This window comes from Cryptomeria japonica, chromosome 10, assembly GCF_030272615.1.
Source record: "Cryptomeria japonica chromosome 10, Sugi_1.0, whole genome shotgun sequence".
NCBI classification, from domain to species: domain Eukaryota; kingdom Viridiplantae; phylum Streptophyta; class Pinopsida; order Cupressales; family Cupressaceae; genus Cryptomeria; species Cryptomeria japonica.
The window spans coordinates 910345958-910369883 of NC_081414.1; the positions used below are offsets into that span (position 1 = coordinate 910345958).

Consider the following 23926-nt stretch of genomic DNA (forward strand, 5'->3'; position numbering starts at 1 on the left):
AGATTCTCTCATTTGTTGCTCCAAAGGTTGCAGACTCACAACTACTAGTTCATAAACTATATACTATGTGTAAGGATTATTTATGCACAATGATAGTGGATAAATCAATTATTTGCTTAGCTGTAATAAAGCGACATGTCTAAATGACTTAGATGAAGAAATGAAAGAAATGAAAGGACACATTGAGAAACTTGTCCAAGTGGGATTCCCTTCTCCTTTCCTCATAGATAATATAGTCCAATCAGAGGACCAAATGAAGCAACTGATAGAGGGAAAACAACAAGATTAGACAACATTCCAAAACCTAGGTCAATTTCCAAGCGTTTTGAAGGTGGAAAGGATTTTGCAGTTGCTGGCCCAACTATAGTATCGCATGAAGGTTGTTGTGTTGAGCCTTAGTTACAACTCCTCTTTTAAAGAGGTAATTGATTTGGACAAAGTCTTTGAAGCCTTGCAACATAAAACATAAACGTTTGAAACATAATGGACATCCTTGCAATCCATACTTAAGGAGCTATAATTCAATAAGCTTCTCTTTTTATAAAAAAATTTAGATGTGGAACAAAGTTCTGGGCACTCACCTTTGTAGGGAGAGGTTCCCCGTGAGTCGCCAAGAGTTGTAGAGCAAGTATACCATGAACAATATGGTGTAGGAAGTTTTGGTTCAAGGCATTGATAGAAATAATGCTCCATTAATTGCCTTTGAAGGAGTTTCAACCTTCACGCTTTACCTCATGTTTTCAAGCCTTGAGTGAGCCTCTTTTGAGAGTTTCCTCCCTTTTTCCAATTTTTCCTTTAGTATTAAAAAGCTAAGTTTGTACGGAAATTGCCACATGTCACCCCTGTGCAACTCCTATTTAGTTTCAAAACTTGAGTCCCCGATGCAATGTACCGGTGTCACATGGTAGTTCTGAGTGCCACCAAAAGGAACAAGAAGTGCATTTTTCTTTTCAATGTGCCGTAAGTTATAACACTCCAAGTGTCAAGCCAACACAACCGAGGAGGTCTTCAAAGAATTGTGTAGTTTATGATTTGTTGGCCAAAATTTAGGCGGGCCTGTTGCGAAGCGAAAAGGGAAGCTAACACACGACAAGCCTATGCATACTCTAAAGAACAAGGATGAACCCACGCATAAAATCCTGCTATTGGTGGATTTATGATCGACTTAGTTGACAGTTTCAACAGAAATTTGAGGGACATCCATATGGCATCACCACTACCCAAGGAGGAGTTGATATGATTTCCTAGTTAGGTCATTTCAACTATTGCCATGATGGTGATGCTTGCAAGAGAAGAAGTGGGAGAATCCTTTCTATTCTCACAATTTCAAGAAGAAGAAGGGTTATTTTATTTAATCCCAGAAGGGCATATTTTAAGGATTCATCATTTGTTATTAAAAAATATCTAAGAAGGAACAATAGTTGTTTTCCCTATATTTCTCAAACCTTGGCATATTATTTTGAAAAAGGAGAAAATGCTAAATACATGATATTGTGCACAAATGGGCTCTATGATGTATTTATCTATGATTAATAAACTAAATTGGTGCTTTGTGTTTTTTATTGTGATATTATGAGCTCAAGCTATTGTTAATTAGCTTTTATTGTTTTGGTTATATAATTTACATTTAGATCTTTGGATCATGTCGCTACTCTTTCAATTTTTTGTAGATGTTTGTGAGGCTAAAGTTATATTATGCTTTATGATGGACAAATCATTATAATGTTCTGGAAAATTGCTATAGATTAGTTATTTCATGCATTTTAGTTTCTTCCTCTCCCTTTGTTCACCTCCAAATTGAAGAGACGACTTCTAAAATATTGGAGGTTGTTTTGTTGATACCATTTGAATCCTACATCTACAGAACTTCTCAAGGTTGTATCTCAAAGGTGTTTGCTTTCGAGATAAATGGTAAGCTATTTATAGACTCAAATATTGTATAAAGAAATAATTAAAATGTTTGTAGAAACTAACAAATTACCTTTTCTTTGTAAGTACAATGCATTGACCATTGCATCTAGATAGATCAAAATTATTTGAAGATCTAACAACATGAGACACAATATATGAACTTGCAAGAAATGATGATCAAGTAAATACCCATAATTGTAACATACTTCAATTATGGAGGGAAAATGTTGATTTGCAAGCAATCCTTTCAAGACATATTGTAAAATAGGTCCCCGAGGAAGGATTTCTATATATATATATATAGTTAAAGACATATGCTAGATTTTCCAAAATGTAACTTTCCTTAATGAACCTAGTCTACCCTGCGTATACTGGGTTCATTAAGGGAAGGTACATTTTAGAAAATCTAATTACTAGTTGGGAAGCGATGGAGTTGGCTAATGTTTCCGGGCAGAATACTACTATGTTCCTTCTAGACTTCGAGAAAGCCTATGATAGAGTGGAGTGGGAGTTTGTCTTGATGATGTCAAAAGCTTTTGGGTTCCCTAATAAGTTATGTCATTATGTGAGGGTTCTGCTCAAGGATGCCTCTGCGCAAGTTGAGGTAAACGACTCTCTCAATCAAGTCATTAAACTTGGGAGGTCCATCAAGCAGGGTTGCCCCCTCGCCCCAACTTTATTTGTTATTGCCTTTGATGCGTTATTCTACATTTTGAGAGATTGCACTATATCTCCTAGGGTTAAAGGTGTTGTGCTTCATGATGGGTATGATTTGGTTAATATACAATTTGCAGATGACACTGCATTATAAATTGAACTCACTAAACAAAACATGGAGGCCCTGGTTAGAAAGATGAAGTTTCTAGAGGATATTTCAAGGGCCAAAATTTCTCAGCCTAAGTCCGCCTTGCTTGGGTGGAGAGAGGACTCGTCAGACTGGCTTCAACAATTTTGATTTTAGTGGGGGGTCCCAATAAGATTGTCAGATATTTAGGGATCCCATTCTCTATTTCCCCTTCTTTAAAGGACATGTGGATGTGGGTAAGAAACAAAATTGACAAGAAGCTACATAAATGGAACAATATATATTTATCGCTGGCTGGGAGAGTGCAAGTGTGCCAGAAAGATACTTTCATCATATAACATCTACTATTCATCTATCTGGATGTTTTGCAATTATCATATCCTTGAGATCCAGAAGGTTATTAGGAAATTTTTGTGGTATGATGGTAGAGGCAATAACAAGAAACATTCAGTTAAATGGGCCTGGTGTCATTCTAAGGAAAAGATGGGAAGACTTGGGCTGAAGGATCTGAAACTCCAAGGGATTTCAATAGCTACTAAATGGATCTTTCAGGCTCTTGAAGGCAATGAACCATGGAAAATATTGGTTAGGAACAATATTAAGAGGGTTTTTCCTAAGGGGGCGAAATCTTGGAAGTCTTTACCCTTTTGTGACCTAGTTGCTGGGGGGTTCCCAGTCTCAGTGCAGGGTTCGTGTGTATTTAAGTCTATATGGAGGTCCTAGGAAATTGTTAGGCAATTCATCACCAATAATAGGGCCAGTAGCAATGACCTCATTCATGGGGAGAGATCTATATGGTGGAACTTGTTTCACTCCTCCAAACCGCTTGCGCTTACACAAGGCTGCTCGGCCAAGGCTTGGGCGAATAAAGGTATCTGTTGTTTTAATGATATTATGGATAAAGATAAGCTTATGAGTTGGGAAGCTCTTAGCTCTAAATATGATCTTCCTTCTTCTCAAAGAAGAACTTATAATATGGTTAACAAAGCTTGTGTTGCTCTTCAATTACCTAACGCAATGTGGATGTTAACAGGTTCACTTCATTTAAATGAAATAATGATATTTGTATATCTAATGTGAAATCTACCATTATCTATAATACTCTTTCCTATGATATATCTATTATCAATCATACTAATGCACTGTGGTATGCAGATTTTTCCTTAAAACAGTGGCAGAATATTTTCACTAATCTATGGAATAGTCTTATTGCACCTAAGAAAAAATGTTTTAGGTGGTTGTTGCTTATTGACAAGCTCCCTTTCAGAAAAGATCATTCCAATGGTGACATATGCAACATTTGTAGAGTGCCTGAATCTGTTAGGCACATATTTTTCAAATGTACTATTGCTAAAGAGATATGGTAATCGTTTGGTTTTACGATTCCTAACCAGATTACAATCATGGAAATTCTTACTAGTTGCTTTCATGGATTAACAAAAGATTCTAACTTATTTTGGCACATTCTTTCTACTGAAATCCTGTGGTACATTTGGAAAATTAGAAATTAAGACAAATTCCAAGGTACTATGTCATTTCGTGGACTCATCATCTATTTTATTGTTGTGCAGGTCTTTGTTATCATGAGGATTGAGAAGAATAAGTTCATGTGGTTCCTCCAAGACGATCATGCCACCATGTTCATATATGAGTTGGAGAACGGATTTGAATGGAAACGGATTGCAATGGATCAAATAGCTTTTGCTGTTGCTTTAGAGAAACTCAAAGCCGAGGTTTGGCAAGCCAGGAACCCTACTAGACCCACTAGGATGGATTGCTTGGATGGAGCCTTGCCATGATCACTCTTAGGAGCCTTGAGCCTATGATTTGGCCTACTTTTTGTAGATTTTTGTCTATATCTATTTGTGGTTTTTTGTCTATATCTATTTGTGGTTGTTCGTTGCCTTATTTATATGAAGATGTATATGCAAATTTTGTATAAGACTAGGATACATAGTATGTTCAATATGAACACATGCATGGCTGTTAGTATTCACTAAGTGGTCTTTCTTAGGTCAGGTTTGAAGTTGTTGAGGCTTGTCCTCAGAAATCTCTTGCTACTACTCTTTTTGTAAAAGTTTATTCTCTATATTTAATATAAAAAAAGATATATATATATGCTATTTAATTAATTTTCTCTTAATTTTTATAAGGTAGTTCTATATAAAGACAATCTTATGTATTAAAATAATCCAAAATTTTAAAAAACAATTATAACTTAGAAATTGAAACTAAATTATAAAAAAATATACAGACTTGACATAAATTGTAATATCATTAATAAAAAATAAAATAACAAATAAATTATTAAACCACTAAATTTACAAAGTACTCGTAATAATAACTAATACACAAACTATATCAAATAATAGCCTTCTATTATTATCAATCCTAATTTCTTCCCTCATAATCTTTCTTGAGTTTTCCCCTCTTGAAAGTAACCTACATTCCATCTCATCTATCATTTTTATTATCTTGACAACATTTAAGAAAAAAATCTGATCCAAGACGTCCTTCTTTTAATCAGGTCTCCCAATTAAATATTTCCAGAAAACCAGTTTTGAATGTTTCATGTCTTAGTCTGGAACTATACATGGCAGGTCTGCAGCGCATTCTACGAAGCGTTATGTTCCATTGCACTCGCTGGGGACTGAAAGCCTCTGACGGATGACCTGCCTTCCTTTTTTATCGAGGCTGATTGTTACAATTCAGATATTTACTGAAAACAGATGAAGTTCACAGAGTTGTACCTTTTAGTTGCAGTCCTCCATGTCCACACATACCCAGTAAATACGGAGAAGACCTAAAACAATACGTTTTTTCTTCTTATGATAGGATCAACTATTCATCTCAGGCACGACAGCAGCAATTTCTCTGATTAGTGAAGTCAAAAAGAATTCCTTCATACGAAACTCTCATAGGTGTCTATTCAATAAGTTCGAAAAATTCCCTTCATACCTATCTCCCATAGGCATCTCTGATCAGTGAATTAGGCAAAATCCTCCCATAGACAACACCCATATCTCTGATCGGTGAAGCACAAATAGTCGCCCCAGAAGAGAAATAATGGGGCATGGAAAGAAGAAAAAGAGTGGGAAGAAGAAGAGAAAGAGTATAGACCATTCTGCCGCAACAAAATATCTGCAGGAATGGTTTTATAAGACTGACTCTGAGGAGGCCATCAATAATGATTTCGTGCCTAAGAGTCTAAAATGTACAGAGGCTCCTGTCATATTTGAGCTGCATTCACACAGCACTTGCAGTGATGGGTACTTGTCGCCTTCGGCTGTTGTGGATAGAGCACACAGGAATGGGGTAAGTTTCAACATACCTAAGTTATTTTACTCATTAAAAATTATGTTGGTACTTTATGGATGTCGATTGGGGCCTCTTTTAAGGTTTTATGTATTTAGAGACTAGTTTTTTTAATTAAAGAAAAGTCTTTGTGTGCGTGCATGTTTTCAATTGAGTTTTTCTACAACCTTCTGTTTCTTCCATATTATTAGGATAGCTTTATTTTGGAAGTTTCTCCTCACAGTTTCGGAGGCTTTCAAATTCCAATATAAAAATATGTCACTAATAAATGAGATTGACATAGTTTATCTAACTATTGCATGTTTATGGTATCCATGAAGGCGCGTGTCTTGAGTGCTCCAACAAAGAGAAAACTAGAAAATGGTCTATGCAATACATATGAGAGAAAACCTGTCATGTGCCTAATCTGGTTAGTAGATACTTGTCTGATGAACTTAACCATTCAAGCCCTACTGAAACAAAATCCTAAACGATTCTATTTAGCTGGTTATTTATGCCTATGGTGGTAAAACTAAACCGCTGAATCCTTATAGAACTAAACACGTAACTGTTATGTGAGGTGGTCATCTTAACCTTTATTGCATATATGTCTGCATTTGGGCAAATATGTGTTTGTGATAGTGTGTATACGTAACTGTTATGTGAGGTGGTTATCTTAACCTTTATTGCATATATGTCTGCATTTGGGCAAATATGTGTTTGTGTTAGTGTGTATTGTATCTCCTTCTGTTTTGACCTTGTAACTGCTTGTGAGTAAAATAGGGCCTTAACATTCTGCCTAGGCTGTTGGAGGTGATATAACAGGTAAAATTTCTAGCCAAAATTTAACACTTGACCTTTTCAATCTGTGATTACCTTTGAGCTGGCAAGGCTTGGGCTTTAAACGATAAACTACAACTATTAGGTGGCCCGGATTGAAAACTCAACTGCAAAAAAATTCCCCACTAGAGAGTATGCACCATGTCTTGAAAGCCAAACAATCCTTGTGACCTAAGTATTGGACCAGATGATAGCAGAAATCAACTCAGCCTTGCAAATGGTAAAAGCACATAGATATGCCTCTGCATACCTTCCAAGAGTGTTTGCACTACCTGAGTGGTATTGGCTCAGAGTTCCATTTTGTTCTTATATTTGTGGAGAAGAAAGGATAAGCTTTACCTAAAAGCAACATAATCCCCATTATCATGCTGGAGACCTTGTCTGTCTGATGCATGGAAGGTGTTGAACTTTTATGGATATTAAATTGTCAAGTTATTGGCTAGCCTTATGTCAATTAAAGATTAATGCTAGTGTTTGCCTTGCCAAGTTGTTTTGGAGCCAAAACCATGTGACTCTGTCCAGGATTACAGCTTCCATTGGATATGAGAAATGATTCTGTTGAGCATTTGAGACATTCTAGCTCGTCTCTGTAGTGATGGTCTGCAATTTAGGATCTCTATTACCATTTCATTAGTTCTTTAATATTAAAGTTATGTTTGGCAGAAACTGAAGAAGTTGGTCATCTCAAGGTTCATATTATGCGTATGCTGGCAATCTCTTGGCTTACATATGCATATAATATATATGACATTGTTCATTTATGTCAGGCGTTTCGGAATAGCTCTCATTTGTTCTTGACCTTGTTTGTTGTAGAGGTAAATTGAAACAAATTACATGTATGCGCATGGATACAAAAGTAAGCCACCAGGTTTGAAAAAGTAATTTACAATAGCTAATCAAGACTGCCAAAAGGAGATGGAGTAGGTTGGAGGTAAGGTTGAGGGAAGGGAAAGACATGAGGAGAGTGAACTCACAACTTTTTTAGTCAACCGACATTTGTGCATATTTTTGTAACATTGACAGTTTATGCCAGGCAGTATTGGTTTAGATTTTAGTTGTGCAATCAAGGTGTTGTAGGCACCTAAGTGGGAGTTGTGGCTGCGGCAATGTCTCCTCCTCATCCACCAGTTTAAACCCAGTTTTATACATGAGGCCTACTTTTTTTTAAGATGACAAATTCTATTTAGATGGTGTATTTCTAAGGTTAGGGAACATATGTCATATATATGGCAAACTGACAAAAAAATGTTATTTCTCTACGAATTTTTCTAACAGTATTTAGTCTGTGAATAAACTTTTGAATCTCTCATGAATGGTTTAGAGTATGCGCAGAACAGGTGAGAGTGCTTGCCCTGACAGACCATGACACTATGGCAGGGGTACCAGCTGCCTTGGAAGCTGCCCGTAAATATGGTATCAGAGTAATTCCAGGTGTTGAAATCAGTGCAATTGTTCCACCAAGGTTAGCCAATTTCTTACTTGTCTATTTCTAGGCAAATGTCCCAGGATTACCATATTAGTTGAAGCTTCTTTTGATTTCTTTCCCTTACTTCACCATGTCAGTTTTACATACACAGAGTACCATAAGCGTAATTAAATCCTTGCAACCAACAAGAAAAGTCATTGTGAGCAATGAACTCTTTGTATGAGAGTGCTATCATATTCGATCATATAAACCATTAGATTATCTGGTCACTTGGTGTATACAATTGAGCTCTTTCTATGAATCAGGTGCTTGAACCAATTTTCTTGTTCACCTGTCTTGGTTACTCTGGTAGAAAGGAAAGCACTGGGACAAAAATTTTGAACTGTTTGTACTTTAAAAAAAAAATCTTTAATATAAATTAAGCCAGGGCATTGAATCTACAAGTAAAAAATCTGCTTTGAGGCTAAAATCTTTTTAGCTTGAGATGTTATTTTGTCTAAATTTTTTATTGTCTAACAGGACTGATTCTGGAAAAGGAGAACCTGTACATATATTAGCTTATTACGGTAGCTGTGGACCAGCAAATTTTTCAGAGATAGAAGAATGCTTAGCCAATATAAGAGAGGGCCGCTACCACAGGGCAGAAACCATGTTACTGAAGCTTAAAGCTCTGAAAATGCCCCTAAAATGGGAACATGTTGCTCGCATAGCTGGAGACGGCGTAGCTCCAGGAAGACTGCATGTGGCTAGGGCAATGGTTGAGGCCAGATATGTAGATAATATAAAGAAGGCATTTAGCAAATACCTATATGATGATGGACCTGCTTATGCTATGTATGCGACATCTAATTCCTCGTTGGTTTTTGGGAATATATCGATGATACAAGTTCCTGATTGCAAATTGAATTTTCAATGTCCAATAAATAGTTGAATTAATCTTGCTAAAAGTATTTATTTTGCAGGGGTAGTGAGATTCTTGCTGAAACGGCAATAAAAATAATATGCCGGACAGGAGGAGTGGCTGCCCTTGCCCATCCATGGGCTTTGAAGAACCCCGTTTCTGTAGTCAGAAGCCTTAAAGAGGCTGGCCTTCATGGCATTGAAGTTTATAGAAGTGATGGAAAATCAGCTGGTAAGGGATTCCATCAATGGAAACTTTTATTATTTTCATTTTAGTTCTTTGTTTTTGAAGTCAACTTGGTTGCCCAACTTACTCATTGAACTTCAGCGGCAATAAAGGTCACTACATTTTTGCCTTTTGTAATTTAGTGTCTATTTTACAAACAAATAATCACATTTTAAATTATACTAAGTATACAGTTCTCCTTCAATTATATAATTAATTAAACTAATAATGGTAAGTTCTTCTAAGGGATTAAACCCTGTAGTGCATCGAAAATCCAATCTTCTGCATTTGGTGATTTAGTTTATATCAATTCTGTTGGCGATTTCTTACTCTGGTGCATTGTATGAATTAGGATTCAGTGAATTAGCTGATGCTTATGGCTTACTGAAGATTGGAGGGTCTGATTTTCATGGAAGAGGTGGTCCTGATGAAACTGATTTGGGAAAAGTACCTATTCCAGATTCAGCAATGCATGAATTTCTCAAGGTAGCTCAGCCTATTTGGTGTGATGCTCTTAAAGATATCTTACTTAGCTTTGCAGAATCTTTTGAATCAAAACTAGATAAGATTGTTTGTCCCAATGGTGATATGTCTTTGAGATGCAACGTCACTGGTAACAAGGAAGAAACTGTAGCTCTGCATCTGTCTTCGTGGTTGACAAAAGAGGAAAAAGAAGTTGTTGAGGTGGAAGCTGTTAGGTTAAAACTTTCACATACTGTTATCAGCGAGGAGGGGAAACAAATGTTCGTGATTAGTAGATAATATGTACTGCATTTCTTTGAAAATATTTTGTGCTGGTGTGAAGTTGATTTATGTCAGTGAGGCTTTAAATCATAGACATTGAGATTTTTTATGATATTTGAATATAGTTTCAGCTGTTTGGTTTTCTTCCAATATAATTAATCTATTATTGAAGTATAAAGTTCATTGCCTTGCGGATGAAAGATGTCATAATATACAGCTAACATGTCTGCATTGCTTGGTTCGGCTTGATTAACATTGCCCCTCAAGAAAAGTGTAGCATTGATATTCAATGTACAAAAATGTTCCTATGCAATTTATATATATACAGATAATTGCTCATACTGAATGACTTGGTCTCTGAAAGAATTTATTGTATACATGATATCTCCTAATAGGCAGCGTATAGTTTTGAAATAACCTTTTTTAAATATGTCAAGCTTTCTTTTAAAGACCGATTTATTGTCTTTGGTAACCATATTGAACTCTAAATTTTTAAAGTAGCGTTATACTAGGCATTTTAAGTGAATTTCTAATCTTGTTGGAGTTATTGGCAATATCTACACGTTTGTAAAAGCTCATTCAAACCGTAAATAAGGTCCATCTGAGTTGTTACAGCATATAATTTTTATATATACAGATAATTGCTCATACTGAGTGACTTGGTCTCTGAAAGAATTTATTGTATACAGGGTGATCTCTAATAGGCAGTGTATAGTTTTGAAATAACCTTTTTGAAATATGCCAAGCATTCTTTTAAAGACTGATTTATTGTCTTTACTAAGTATATTGAACTGGAAGTTTTTAAAATAGCGTTCTACTAGGCATTTTAAGAAAACTTCTAATCTTGTTGGAGTTATTGAAAGTACCTACACATTTCTAAAAGCTCCTTCAAACCCTAAATTAGGTCCATCTGAGTTGTTGTTATAGTGGATAGTTTATATATATGCAGATAATTGCTCATATTGAATGACTTGGTCTCTGAAAGAATTTATTGTATACAGGGTATCTCCTGATAGGCAGCGTATAGTTTTGAATTAACCTTTTTTAAATATGTCAAGCTTTCTTTTAAAGACCAATTTATTGTCTTTAAACTATATTGAACTGTAAACTTTTAAAGTAGACTCCTACTAGGCATTTTAAGAAAACTTCTAATCTTGTAGGAGTTATTGACAGTACCTACACATTTCTAAAAGCTCATTCAAACCCTAAATTAGGTCCATCTGAGGAGTTGTTTCTGTCTTTCAAATATCCACAACTTTGACTGTAAATGTAAACTATCTTTTCTCCAAACACATGCAACTTCAACTGTACACAGAAGTAAGAATAAGTCCAAATCCCATTAACAGAGCCTTCTGACGATATTTATTTCCATATTATGTTTGCAATTGATATACAAATTATGACCTGTTCTAAATAAGAATGCATCATTACAATGAGCTGCGTGCTATGGTATTTGTGTTTCAAGAAGATAAATACAGAAGGTTAGTGGACAATAATAGATCAACAACCAGTTGATATAACAAGTACTTGAACTTATTTATTCTAGTTAAATAAATTATTTATTGGACTTTCCAGAACATGTGCGGTAATCTCCAACTAGATACATCCACTTGATTTAGCCATTAGTAAGGCCTACAAATGGGAATAATTTTGGAATAAGAATTAGTTACTTCTCACGCTTCATAGCAATTGCAAGGATATGGAGTTTGAATGAAATTGCAGCTTTGACTATCCAGACACCTGATATGAGCAATTATCCTTTTTCTACTTGATTGATTTCATGGCAAGATGATGTTTCCACAAGTCGCTCACCCAAACACGCATTAACACAAAACAACCATTTACATGTTCTTCCTCTGTAGTCCCTGTGGGGTCATTGTTGACTATTCCACTTCACATTCTAACCCTCAAATAAAAATCAAGAAATGCACTGGCAAGGTTAGTAAACCATTAAATCTTCTGAATTGTTAAATTAATAGATATAATATATCATGTATTCTTATAGAATGTATCATTTATTGTTAATTGCTGTCATAAATTGGTTTTTATTGAAAGTAATGTGTGTGTTGGTACCAGGTTTGGACTTTGGAGTATGATAGGTGGCTGGTAAGTTGCACAACATCTACAGTAGATTTTTTTCACATATTTATCTCCATGGACTAAGCTTGTAGAATTGTGGTATACATGCCTTTGTGTGTTTGGTATCATATACATTTCACAATGTACAAGCCTTTGAAGTTGTAAGCCCATTTTGCACATTTTTGGCATTTGTATGTTTTCTTTTTCATCAGGTAAGTTGGCAGCATATTTTTATTATAAGCATAGGATTCTGGATGCAGATTGTCAATTAACAGAAAATAATAGTTTTATTTTCGACATATGTGCCCCTTCACCCTTTTCCAAACCCAATTGGCAATTTATAAATAAAAATTATTTGAAAGGTCTGAAAAACCAGGAGTATTGAAAAGAATAAAGTGGGATAACATTCACTTGAAAATTTTGTTATTATGTGAGGGGACCAAGAGGCTTGATGCACAATGCAAAGCTAAGAAATAGGTGGTGAAACAATGGGGGGTTGATATGAAAAACGAAAGAGTTAATCTTCACAAAAGTGTTCAATTCGTGAAGTTTAATGCAAATTATACAAAGGGAATTGGTTGTTTGACTAGAACACAAAATGGTTGTATTTGGAAGACAACACAAACGAAATTTTGTAATTTTGAATGCAATCCTATAATTTGCTGTGTTTTTTGACATGGTTACATCATTTCACCTATACACACTAGAGTATTTTTTTCTCACGCATTGATATTGATGCCAATTAAACAAATGATAAAAATTACCACAGACAGTTTGCTATGTCAAACATCTGAGCTTTGTCAGGAGAAATGAATTGGATCTTAAATGCAAATAGAACATCTATATCTTGGCGTACCAATTCAGATATCCTTTGTCTAATCATAACTCTTTTAATGCTGCATTTTTTAAAGAGAGTTTATCTCCATTCAAAACAACTACTCCCGGAGTGGAATTGTATTTATCTGTCATCAATCGAAGGTTTACATTTTTGGCAGGACCAGGCCCCAAATGCACACTTTGGTCGGAATTGCATTTTACAAGGTGATTCTGACTAAGAATTTAAGTCCTCTGTTATGTCATGATTCAGGAGTTTCTTTCTAAAATTATCAATTGATTTAAGTGTTTTAAATGAATTGTGGATTTCTACTTTTACTAGAGATTCCCTAGTGCATGTGGGGTGTACCGCCATTTCTGGGAAAGCCTGTCCATTTGAGAATCCACAATGCCAGTATCTTGGCAGGCTTCATCTTCAATGGAGAAATTCATAGAATGATTTTATTTAAGGGATTTCAAATAGGAGTCCACACACCACCCAATATCTGTGAAACTCTCCTCAGCAACAGAAGTCCACCTGTGGCATGTAAACACCTAGCACATAATAGTCAACTCACTAGCTGTTTATGTGTCAGTTTCTCAACATAAACAACTGACATGTTGACTATAATGTGCTGGTTGCTTATAATGTGCTGGTTGCTTAAGCTTTAAAGTTCATCTATTCTCTCTTTTAACTATATTGTAAATTTAAGTTCAAATGTGGACGTAGTTTTTCCAAAATTGTATGCTACTTCCATTGCAGTGTCTATTTATTTCTCAATGTTGTATCTGAAGAATGGAAAACTCTACCATCTGAAAACAACTTTTCCCTTTCCCAAATACATTTTTAAATATAAAAATAATTTCCATTAGAAGTATATATATATATATATATATATACACATACATACATACATACACACAAATATGACTTGGGATGTCTGTTATCCTATCTGATCCAACCAACTTTAATTTTGTTTTTCCATTGCCCTGTAGTAATACATCCTTCCTAATGTCAAGATCTGGAACATTAAGCTAAGGATAAAGAAAGAGGAATGGAAGGAGGAAGGAAAACTATTATATATAATTTCATAAAACAACATACTTGTTGTGCCTATAAAACAAGTAACACATAGTGGCTAGTACTTGCCTTGTTTTTAGTATAGTTTTAATAATAATTATGATTTAATTTTAATACTGATTATATTTTAAAAATTATAATAATTAATATAAAAAAATTAAACATAATTATTTTATAATAATTAAAATTTTACTAGAAAAAATAATATAAATTAAAGAAATCCTAATAAATTTTTAATTTCACAAAATAAAGTTAAATAATTGAAATAGTTTTAGATTTAAATCTACTTTAAAAACTAAAATATAATAAACAAAAATGTGTAGACAAAATTATATAAATTTTTTTTTTTTTTTTTTGATAAAAGTGGATAGAACCATTGAACTATATTAAATTTTGAAAGTTTTTTTAAAGTGTCTGGTTCAAAAAGCACTAAAGGGAAAGAACCAATAAGAAAACCCTTTAGTATTGCATAAATAACACAAGCCTATTTTACCCAATACCAAATGCCCATTGGCATAGTACATCAAAAAAACCCATCCCAATTACATAAGCCACATTAGATATAAAGGAAGCTACCAATAGAAGCATATAGAAGGAAGATTAAAGTATGATCACTGAAGGATACATATCCATTGCTGCCCAAAAACACCAGTCTAAACCACCCTCGTCTATGACACACAATTCTCCAACCACTAGTTAGAATGATACCACATAGCAGAAATGAAACCATAATCAGACACCCTATCAAAATAAACATTATGATCAAGCATAGCAGAACCCACACCAAAGAAAAGCCACACCAAATAAGGAGGTCAATGAAGACAACAACTATGCCCTTCTTTACTTCAAAAATTCTAAAACCGAGGAAGAGATCTCATCCACACTTACCTCCCGCATATTAGCATCACTGTCAATGGCTAAATTAGCCAAAAAATCTGCAATCTTATTCACTTCCCTATAACAGTGGGAAATCAAGAAGGAATAAAAAAAGTCTAATTTTTGCAAAATATGATCAAATATATATTGTAATTGCCAACAATTCGATTTCTTTTTCATGACACTTTGAATAATAACAATAGAATCACCCTCAATTATCAAGTCCTTAATTTCCAAAGATATAGCCATATCCAAACCAAAAGACAAAGCAAAGAATTCTGCACAATTGTTAGACTTGAAACCAATCGTATGACAACGAGCCTGAATAAATCTTACCTTATGATCATAAATTACCATACCTGCCCCTACCAAGCCAGGGTTCCCATGAGAAGCACCATCAAAATTCAATTTAAAGTGCCCTTGCGGAGGAGGTTTCCAACAAGCAAAATTTCTCTTACTAATAGCATTAGTCTTATTTAAAATAGATCCATGAGAAGGTAAGACTGATAACATTCTCCAAACTCGAGTTACCCTACCATCCCAATGAGAAAAAGAGGTAAGGGTTTCCAAATTCTTATAGATAAAAGACAAAGCAACTTCAAAGATGGAAGATTCAATCCTCAATAAAACCTCAGCCAAGGAAGAACTTGTTTGTTTAAAAATCCTATTATTACGCTCTAACCAAATATTCCAAATCACAATAGATGGAGAAATAATCCAAAGACATGCATAGAAAGATGAGGCAAACAGGAGAGGCCAGGCTCTAAAGTGGGAAAGGAGATCCTTACCAATAACAAAGGAAAGATTAAGCTTTTCAAACAACCACTGCCAGCAAGCATAGGCAAAATCACAGTGAAGAAATAAGTATGCAGAGGATTCTAAATTTTTATTACAAAAGACACAAGAAAATACTGTAGTAATACCCAACCTGTCCAACCTCATTTCTGTAAGGACCCTGTCCTGCACTGCTAACCAAGCAAAAGCACCAGCCTTTGGGAGGCAAGCCATATGCCAAAACAGCTTGTATGGCCAAGTAGATAAATCTTTAGCAATCAAGAGAGAATTATAGCCATCCTTAACTGTGTACTTACTAGAGATATTCCTTGTCCAGATAAGCTCATCATCAGCATCAGAAAGAATTATTACTCTCTCCGCCAACATCTTTTCATATTCCAATTTCACATTTTGAACAATATCTAAAAACTCAATTGATTTCCATTTTGTCACCTTAAGATTCCCACTATACTCGATTTTAAAATAATCAGCCACAAAGACACCCCAAAGGGAAGAAAGAGTGGAAATTAAAGGAGACCAATCCCTTGAGTTCACCAGAGGGGGATGTCCATTCCAAACTTCCTCCCAAAACCTGACCTTTCTACCATTATGAACAATCCATGAGAGATGAGGCAAAATCACTGACCTACATTTACATAGGAAATTCCAAATAGCTGAACCAGACGGTAAATTAGAAACTTGAAAAACATATTCTCTTGGTCCGTTATTTAAATATTTAGCAAACATAATTTGTGCCCAAAAGGAGAATGGTCTCTCATACAATTTCCAAACCAACTTAGCACCTAAGGCTAAATTCTGACTTTCCAGACTCCTAATGCCTATGCCCCCAAGGTTTTTAGGCAAACAAACTTTATCCCATGCTACCAAAGGGAGTTTCATCTTACCATCTTTATTATTACTCCAAAGGAAGGACCTAAGAGTATCTTGCAAACTAACAAGAGCCGCTTTCGGAGACTGCGAAATAGACATGAGATAAATAGGAACAACATTTAGGACAAACTTAATAAGAACAATTTTACCAACCAAAGATAACCATCTATGATTCCAAGATAGGATCCTTCTAGAGATAACCGAAATGATCTTATCCCAACACTCAACTCTATCCTGCTTAATGAAGAAAGGTATACCAAGATAAGAACAAGGAAGATTTCCAGATGCAAATCCCCAAAAAATCTTCAATCTATCCTGAACCAATTGTGAAGCATGAAGGAAAAAAATCTTTGACTTATCAACATTGATTCTCTGACCAGAAAAGGATGCATAATTCTGTATTATCCCCTTTATCACTCTTGCCTCACCCAAAGAGGCCTGACCAAATAACAAGGTATCATCTGCAAACAAGCAATGTGAAATGCTTTGTGGAACATTCTGAATCCTAATTCCCTTCCAAAGCCCTCCCAACTTAGCGGCTCTTATAGCCCAACTGAACGTTTCAGCTAGAAGAATGAACAGGAAAGGAGACATGGGATCCCCTTGCCTCAAACCCCTAGAAGAGGAGAAAAAACCACAAGGGGAGCCATTAATTAGAACCGAGAACCTTGCCGAAGAAATACAAGCACGAATCCATTTGACCCATGCCTTGGAAAAGCCCAATTTAAGTAGAACAACACACAACACCCTCCATTCTACTCTATCATATGCTTTCATCATATCTAATTTGAGGATCGTGGCCAGGATTCTCTGAGTAGAAATAGAATGCAAAACCTCATGTGCCACTATAGCTCCCTCTGTTGTCTCCCTTCCTGGAAAAAAACCACCTTGTTCTAAAGAAATGATCTTAGGTAAAATTTTAGCCAACCTTAAAGAAATAGCCTTGGTAAAAATCTTGTACAAAGTATTACATAAAGCAATAGGGCGAAAATCAGCAAATGTCTTGGTAACCTCTTTTTTAGGAATAATTGCAATCATTGTATTATTAAGCTCTTTCAAAACAGACCTATTCCTTCTAGCTTCCTCAAGGGCCAATAAAACATCATTTCCCACAAAATCCCAGCATTTCTGAAAAAATAAAGGAGTAAAGCCATCCGGTCCTAGAGCCTTATCAGGGTTCACTGCAAAAACAACATTCTTAACTTCATCCAAAGAAAAAGGAGACATCAACATTTTATTATCTTCCGAAGATACCAAAGAAGGAATATTAGAAGAAATGTTATTATGAAGATCTCCATGCTCCGAAGACAATAGTGACTTAAAACACCTAACTGCCTCTGAAGCAATATCCTCGGGTTCTGTTAAAAGTCTGCCATTTGGACACTCAATACAAGATATCCTATTTTTACTTCTCTTAATTTTTGTTGAAGAGTGAATTTTTTTTGTATTTCTATCACCATCTGAAAGCCAGAACTCCCTCGATTTCTGTCTCCAATAGATTTCTTCTCTGGATAAAACTTCTTCAAGCTCTACTTTTAGAAATTTTAGTTCATCAAAAACAAGAGGCACCATACCATGTTGAATCACATGTGAATTAAGACATTCAATCATATCTTGAATCCTCTATTTTTCTTGAAAGATGTTCTTAAAATGCAAGATATTCCATTCTCTAATATTAAATTTCAAAAATCTCAACTTCTTAGCAATCTGAAACATTCAGGATCCAGAGCAATAAGGAGCAGAACTCCACCATTTTTTGAGCAAAGGCAAAAAGGAAGAATCTCTAAACCACATAGGTTCAAATTTAAAGGGTGACTTAAAAGGAGCTTTATCTTCCAAAATTGATAGGGAAATTGGAAAATGATCTGACCCCGAAACTGGAAGAATAGAGGAAAAAAATTCGAACTCTGAATCAATCCAAACATCTGATAACAAAAACCGGTCTAACCTTTCCGCAATCTAAGAAAAATCTCTTCGCATATTTGTCCATGTGAAAATCCCATTCTGAAATTGACAATCAAAAAGACCCATGTCCTTAATGAACATCCCAAAGTCTTCCATAATTGTTTTATTAGGAAGAATACCTCCTTTCTTTTCTCCTAGGTCAGTGATAGCATTAAAATCCCCCCCAAAAATTATAAAGGGACCATGCCTTAAAGGGGAGGAAATTCTCTTAAGATCTCCCCATAATTTAGTCTTCCTTTGAATACCAGAAGGAGCATAAATATTAAAAAGCCAAAACTTAACCTTCGAAAGCTTGCTTTTAACTAAGGCCAACATCCAGTTTACAATAGAAGCAACTAACTCAACCTCAATGTTATAGTTATTCCAAAGCAATGCCAAACCCCCTAACGCACCACAAGCTAGAGAGGAGAGGAATTCCCACTTTCTCCAAGAAGAAAAAACTAAATCAGCAGACTCCTTTGACAATTTTGTCTCTTGCAACATAAAAATATCACACTTAACTAATTCCATCTGAGACTTAATTAAGCACCTCTTGTTAGGGGCATTTAATCCCCTTACATTCCAAGATATAATTTTCATTTCTCTCGAGGGGAGACTGAGGCTCCCCTCTTTCCTTTAGACGGAGAAGACTTCCCTTCTCCAAAACTACTTTGAAGATTACACTTCACAGCCCCCGACCTACGTACAGGAGGACTGATAATAGACCTCTTACTCCTCTTACCCTTAAGAGTACCACTTCCTTTCATAGCGTCACCAAGAGAAACCGAATGCTTCCCTTTCCCAACACTAGGAGAAAGAGACAAAGTCTGCTGAATCCCAACATCAATTTCCAATTGAGTCTTTCGATTCTTTGGAGGCCTACCCCTGCCAAGAGAGACCATAGATGAAGCCCTAAATAGAGTAGTTTGAACAATTGGTAAACTCTTACTTGACTTAGGAGAAGTCATGACTAAATTATCTATGATGCCCACTTCTAATGAGGCCAAAACCTCAAAAGGGTTAGCAAATGCAGAAATAGGAAGGGTCGATTTAATTCCCCCCAAGTCATTCTCAATGGAACATATAACCCTATTCGTAATGTCCTCATCCATCTGATGCTCATGATCTTTAAAAAGATCATTTACTTGGTGAACCAAATTTTCATCTGGCACAATAACAGGAATGTCCCCCAACTGAATATTATTTCTTAAGGCAGCGTTATTATCCACATCCACATCAACATGCTGTGAAGAATTAGACACCAATTCTTTGACTTGTTGAGCAAGGATAGCATCATCAGGAAACCCTAGAGAAGAAACCCCAACATTAGACTCCGAGACAACCCCATCATTCTTCGCAAAAATCTAACCAATCCCCTGATAACTTTCTAAGTATTCTTTTGACTTCACAGGACAGACAGGATTCCCAGCACCATCATTTAGTGACTTATCCAAGGAATTCGAGGTAGCGAGATTTGGAAGCAAATCATCCACATTGTTGTCCCCTGAAACCACAATATTCTTGTGTGCTATTGTCTTATCCTTACTTGTAAATAACCCTACAGACTCTGGATCGTGAGACACAACATAGACCTCTCGCTTCCCAACATCCCTCATAGCCTGGTTAACCTCAAAAGTAGCGGAATGTTTCCCAGTGGAACCATTAACTAATAGTTTATCCAGAAATGGATTATCGTTACTACACAAGCAATGTTCTGCCTTATCTAGAACAGAGGATTTCAAAAAATCCATAAGAAAAGGAGCATCCAATTGCAAGGAAGTTTTACCAAAGTCTTTCTCCAACTTATTAATTGGTTGTTTCCAGATACCCTCATGAGATTTAATGATACAGGTCCGAGGGCAAACATTATTAGGGTTAGTCAGGACACAGATTTTTACCAAAACCTCCCCCTCCACAAAATCAAATCTTGATGATAAGAAAGAACCACAAGTATTACCAATTTGTTCCAAAACCTCTGGGTCCATAAATTGAAATGGTAATTTGGGCAAGCCAAACCAGAAAGGAACTAATTTAAAGCTTGACCAAGCAGGGACAAAAATGGTTTCCAAGCCGAAACAAACACTAAATTTTTACCAAACCAGTAATGTGAAGATTTTAAAACTTCATCCCTAACAGAAGAAGAGTTGAAAACAATAATAAATGCATTTGCAAAGAGTAATTGAAAATAACGCATATCAGACCACTTTTTCTACAATTTATGATGAAATTTAGATAAACTAGTTGCATCCCCCCATATTTCCCCAGAAATAGCATGTGTATGCAAACAACGAGCTTTCAAATCCACAACAGAATCAAGTAAATCAATGCATGGAACAGGAGCCCATACCTGTGAAGACCCACATCCTAAATCAGAGCCGGTTTGATTTTCACTTACCTTATCGTCTTTTCCTGATGTCGAAGATTCCCTTACCTTATCCCCTCTTTGATGTGACGAAGATAACTCAAGCGGGTTACTGTTAGATTGTTTGTCCATCATCTTTTCACCAACATTCAATCGAGAAACCCTAATTGCCTCATTTATAGATGAAAACTTCACAACTTTCGCATAGGATGGTTTTCCTCCCAACTCTGTAGATCATTTACTCAGAAGCCCCTTTAAATGATTTGGGATAAACTTTTGCCGTGGGCCTTGACCAAAATGCCTACGATCCAAAAATCGTTGATGCCTTTCACCAGATCTATCCATACTCCGCCAATTTCCACTGCTTGGACCTCTGAAAAAACCCCGAAAATACTTGGAGACCGGTCTGAAATTTCTTAAGTCTGCCCTCAACCAATTTTGCGCTGCCATATCTACCCATTTGCCCTTCATGAAGACCAGCTGTGGGACATGCGGCGGATCATCCCAGCCCACATCAGCCCACTCGCCAATAACCCCAGTTTCGCCCATACCGAGCAAGAAATTGCAATCTTATCTCTATTATTACTAGGGTAGCAGAAGGTTTAATGTTCTGAACCCAACTTATAGGTTCATAGTGACTAAGCAGCTGATCGTGGGTCTGTAGCAACTGATCAAGGGAGAGAATGAAAAATCCGGCTTCTGAATGTGTTGTTAGCGCTTCAATGCAGTGATTCAAATGCCCTGTCGTGTGAACTCTTCTGCAGATGACCTAAATCCTGGCATCCCAGGTGTGACTGGTGGCTTGTCTAATGCTCAGTGAATTTTGACGCCTGGAAATGAAATTGCTATTGTTGGGCGTAGCTAAACCCTAATGATCAAACCCCCATCTCTGATTTCTGCACGCTTGTGATGGTTAGAGGAGCGGTTGCAATGGCTGCTGATGCATTGTCAATGTGCTCTCCCAGATTTCAGGCTTCCCACTAGATGTTTCCAGCAACACCGCTTACAATTTCCGCTCAAATATATTTATCAAAAGCCCCGCTCTTTCCAAAAATGTATCTATTTTTGAATGTCTCTATTCAAATTTGCTGAGTGTGACATGAAATCACAGAGGCTCGACGAAAGAGAAACCCTCAAAATTTCATTGATATTGTAATTCGTAGCTTCTACTAATCATGAACTACCAAAATATTGATCCTTCAAGAGTGAAATATGAATGTTTGAGAGCATGGCATTTGGGGTGATGAGAGCTGCCTCCAAATCCTCCGCTGAAAATTTCACTCCGATTTCCAGAACAGGGCGAAAAACATGAAAGAAATTAAGCACAGATGCGAGCTGCCACATGCTACACAGCTTCCCTCCACAAAAACTATATAAAAAAAATTAAATATTAAGAAAAATTAAAATTAATAATAAATAACAATAGTCTTGATAGATAATAATTTTATTAAGTCAAATTAATTAAATAAAAATAGTAATAATTTTTTAAATTCATTGTAATTTAAATATAATAAAATATGTATAAAAGTATAATTATTTTTAAACATATTAATTCAATAAAAGAAAACCATAACTAAAAATAACAAATCAATTTATTTTATTATAACATAACATTTGTTTTACTTATGTAATTATTATAAAATGCCTCACAAAAATAAATAAAGTTTAATTTTTAAAGCTTAAGGATACAAAATTTACATATATTTCTGGCTATATAGTTGTCACTAAAACTAATTATTTTGGATTTCCTAAAGATCCACTTATAACAGCTAAATTGTATTTAGCCAATAAGTGTACATAAAAATAATTTTTGTAATTTATAATGTTAAAAATTGTACAATTAGACTTTTGTAAATAAAAGATTGAAAAAATCAAAAGTTAAAATTTGTTTGTGATTGGTTCAAATTAATTTTTTTAATAACTAGTTAACTGGAAAAACAAAAAAACTCATTACAATAGTATTGCCTAACAGCAAGGACTAATAATATTTGAATATTTACTTCTTGTGCCTATAAAATAATATTTGAATATTTACTTCTTGTGCCTATAAAATAATATTTGAATATTTCTTAATTGTAGATTTTTTTAACTATTATGTAGATATAAGTATATCTTTGTTCTTTTTATGTCAAATATTGAAATATATAAAAATAACTTATTTAGCTAATGATGGAATCCTCTTCCTCGATTACAAATAGTTAATTCCAAATGATAAGAAATCATTTATATCATTGAATATGAAAAAAATGTATATTTCATTCTTTCATTTTTAGTTTTTATGTTATTTTGTGTGGGTGTTATTGGCTCTCAAAAATGTATTCTAACAAATTTCAATGAATAACATCAAAATTTAAGGTCATGGAATGTCAGCAAAGTGTAATGAATAGGAGTTATAGTCATATTGTGACATGAATGGGCTAGTGCAAGTGAGTGGGTAAGCTTATTTTCTCTTCAAGCATTTTCTAGGCCAAGGGGTTGGTTGGGGGGTGTTTCCTAAGGTCTTAACTATAAGACAATTTAAAGAGAAATAAACAAATAGATTCAATGACCTAACAACCATATCCACGGTGCTATGATTCTCTATGATTGCCTAGTTTGTTTCTTATTTTATTTTTTAAGAACCCCAAAGCACTGAAAACTCTCTCATCCTCCACCGAGCCCAATATCGTGTTTTGACATAAATCAACAAGTTTGAGAAACTCTGATAATGAATCAACCAATTGTATGCTCTAACCTATTTTTGTCCAAACCTTTGTTACCGATCTCTCTTCCAAAGGGTTCTCTGCTTTTTTCGATTCTTCAAAATGATGCCTCATAGTTAATGCAAAACGGGATGATTGCTCTCTAAGAATTATTTCATTTAAAATTTCTTCTATAGTTTGTCCATTAATTTCTACAAATTTGCAAAAATGGTTTATAAAAGTCATTATCCTCTAACGAAAATCAATCGGATTGTCGAG

The 23926-nt window shown here is 35.2% G+C and overlaps 1 protein-coding gene across 4 annotated transcripts; it reads left to right on the forward strand.

Annotated features, from left to right (window-relative positions):
• Positions 1-5129: 5129 nt before the first annotated feature.
• LOC131050524 (uncharacterized) lies at positions 5130-10485 on the forward strand. 4 transcript variants are annotated; one of them, XM_057984739.2, is made up of 5 exons: positions 5130-6031; positions 8188-8312; positions 8796-9110; positions 9239-9408; positions 9762-9899. In XM_057984739.2, exons 1-5 carry the CDS (start codon positions 5783-5785, stop codon positions 9767-9769), a joined length of 867 nt encoding a protein of 288 aa, XP_057840722.2. In that variant the 5' UTR covers positions 5130-5782; the 3' UTR covers positions 9770-9899. The 4 variants fall into 4 exon arrangements, with proteins under 4 accessions (XP_057840722.2, XP_057840714.1, XP_057840709.2 ...); XM_057984731.2 differs by having other exon boundaries at positions 5131-6031; positions 8172-8312; positions 9755-10485; XM_057984726.2 differs by having other exon boundaries at positions 5132-6031; positions 9755-10485.
• Positions 10486-23926: the final 13441 nt, after the last annotated feature.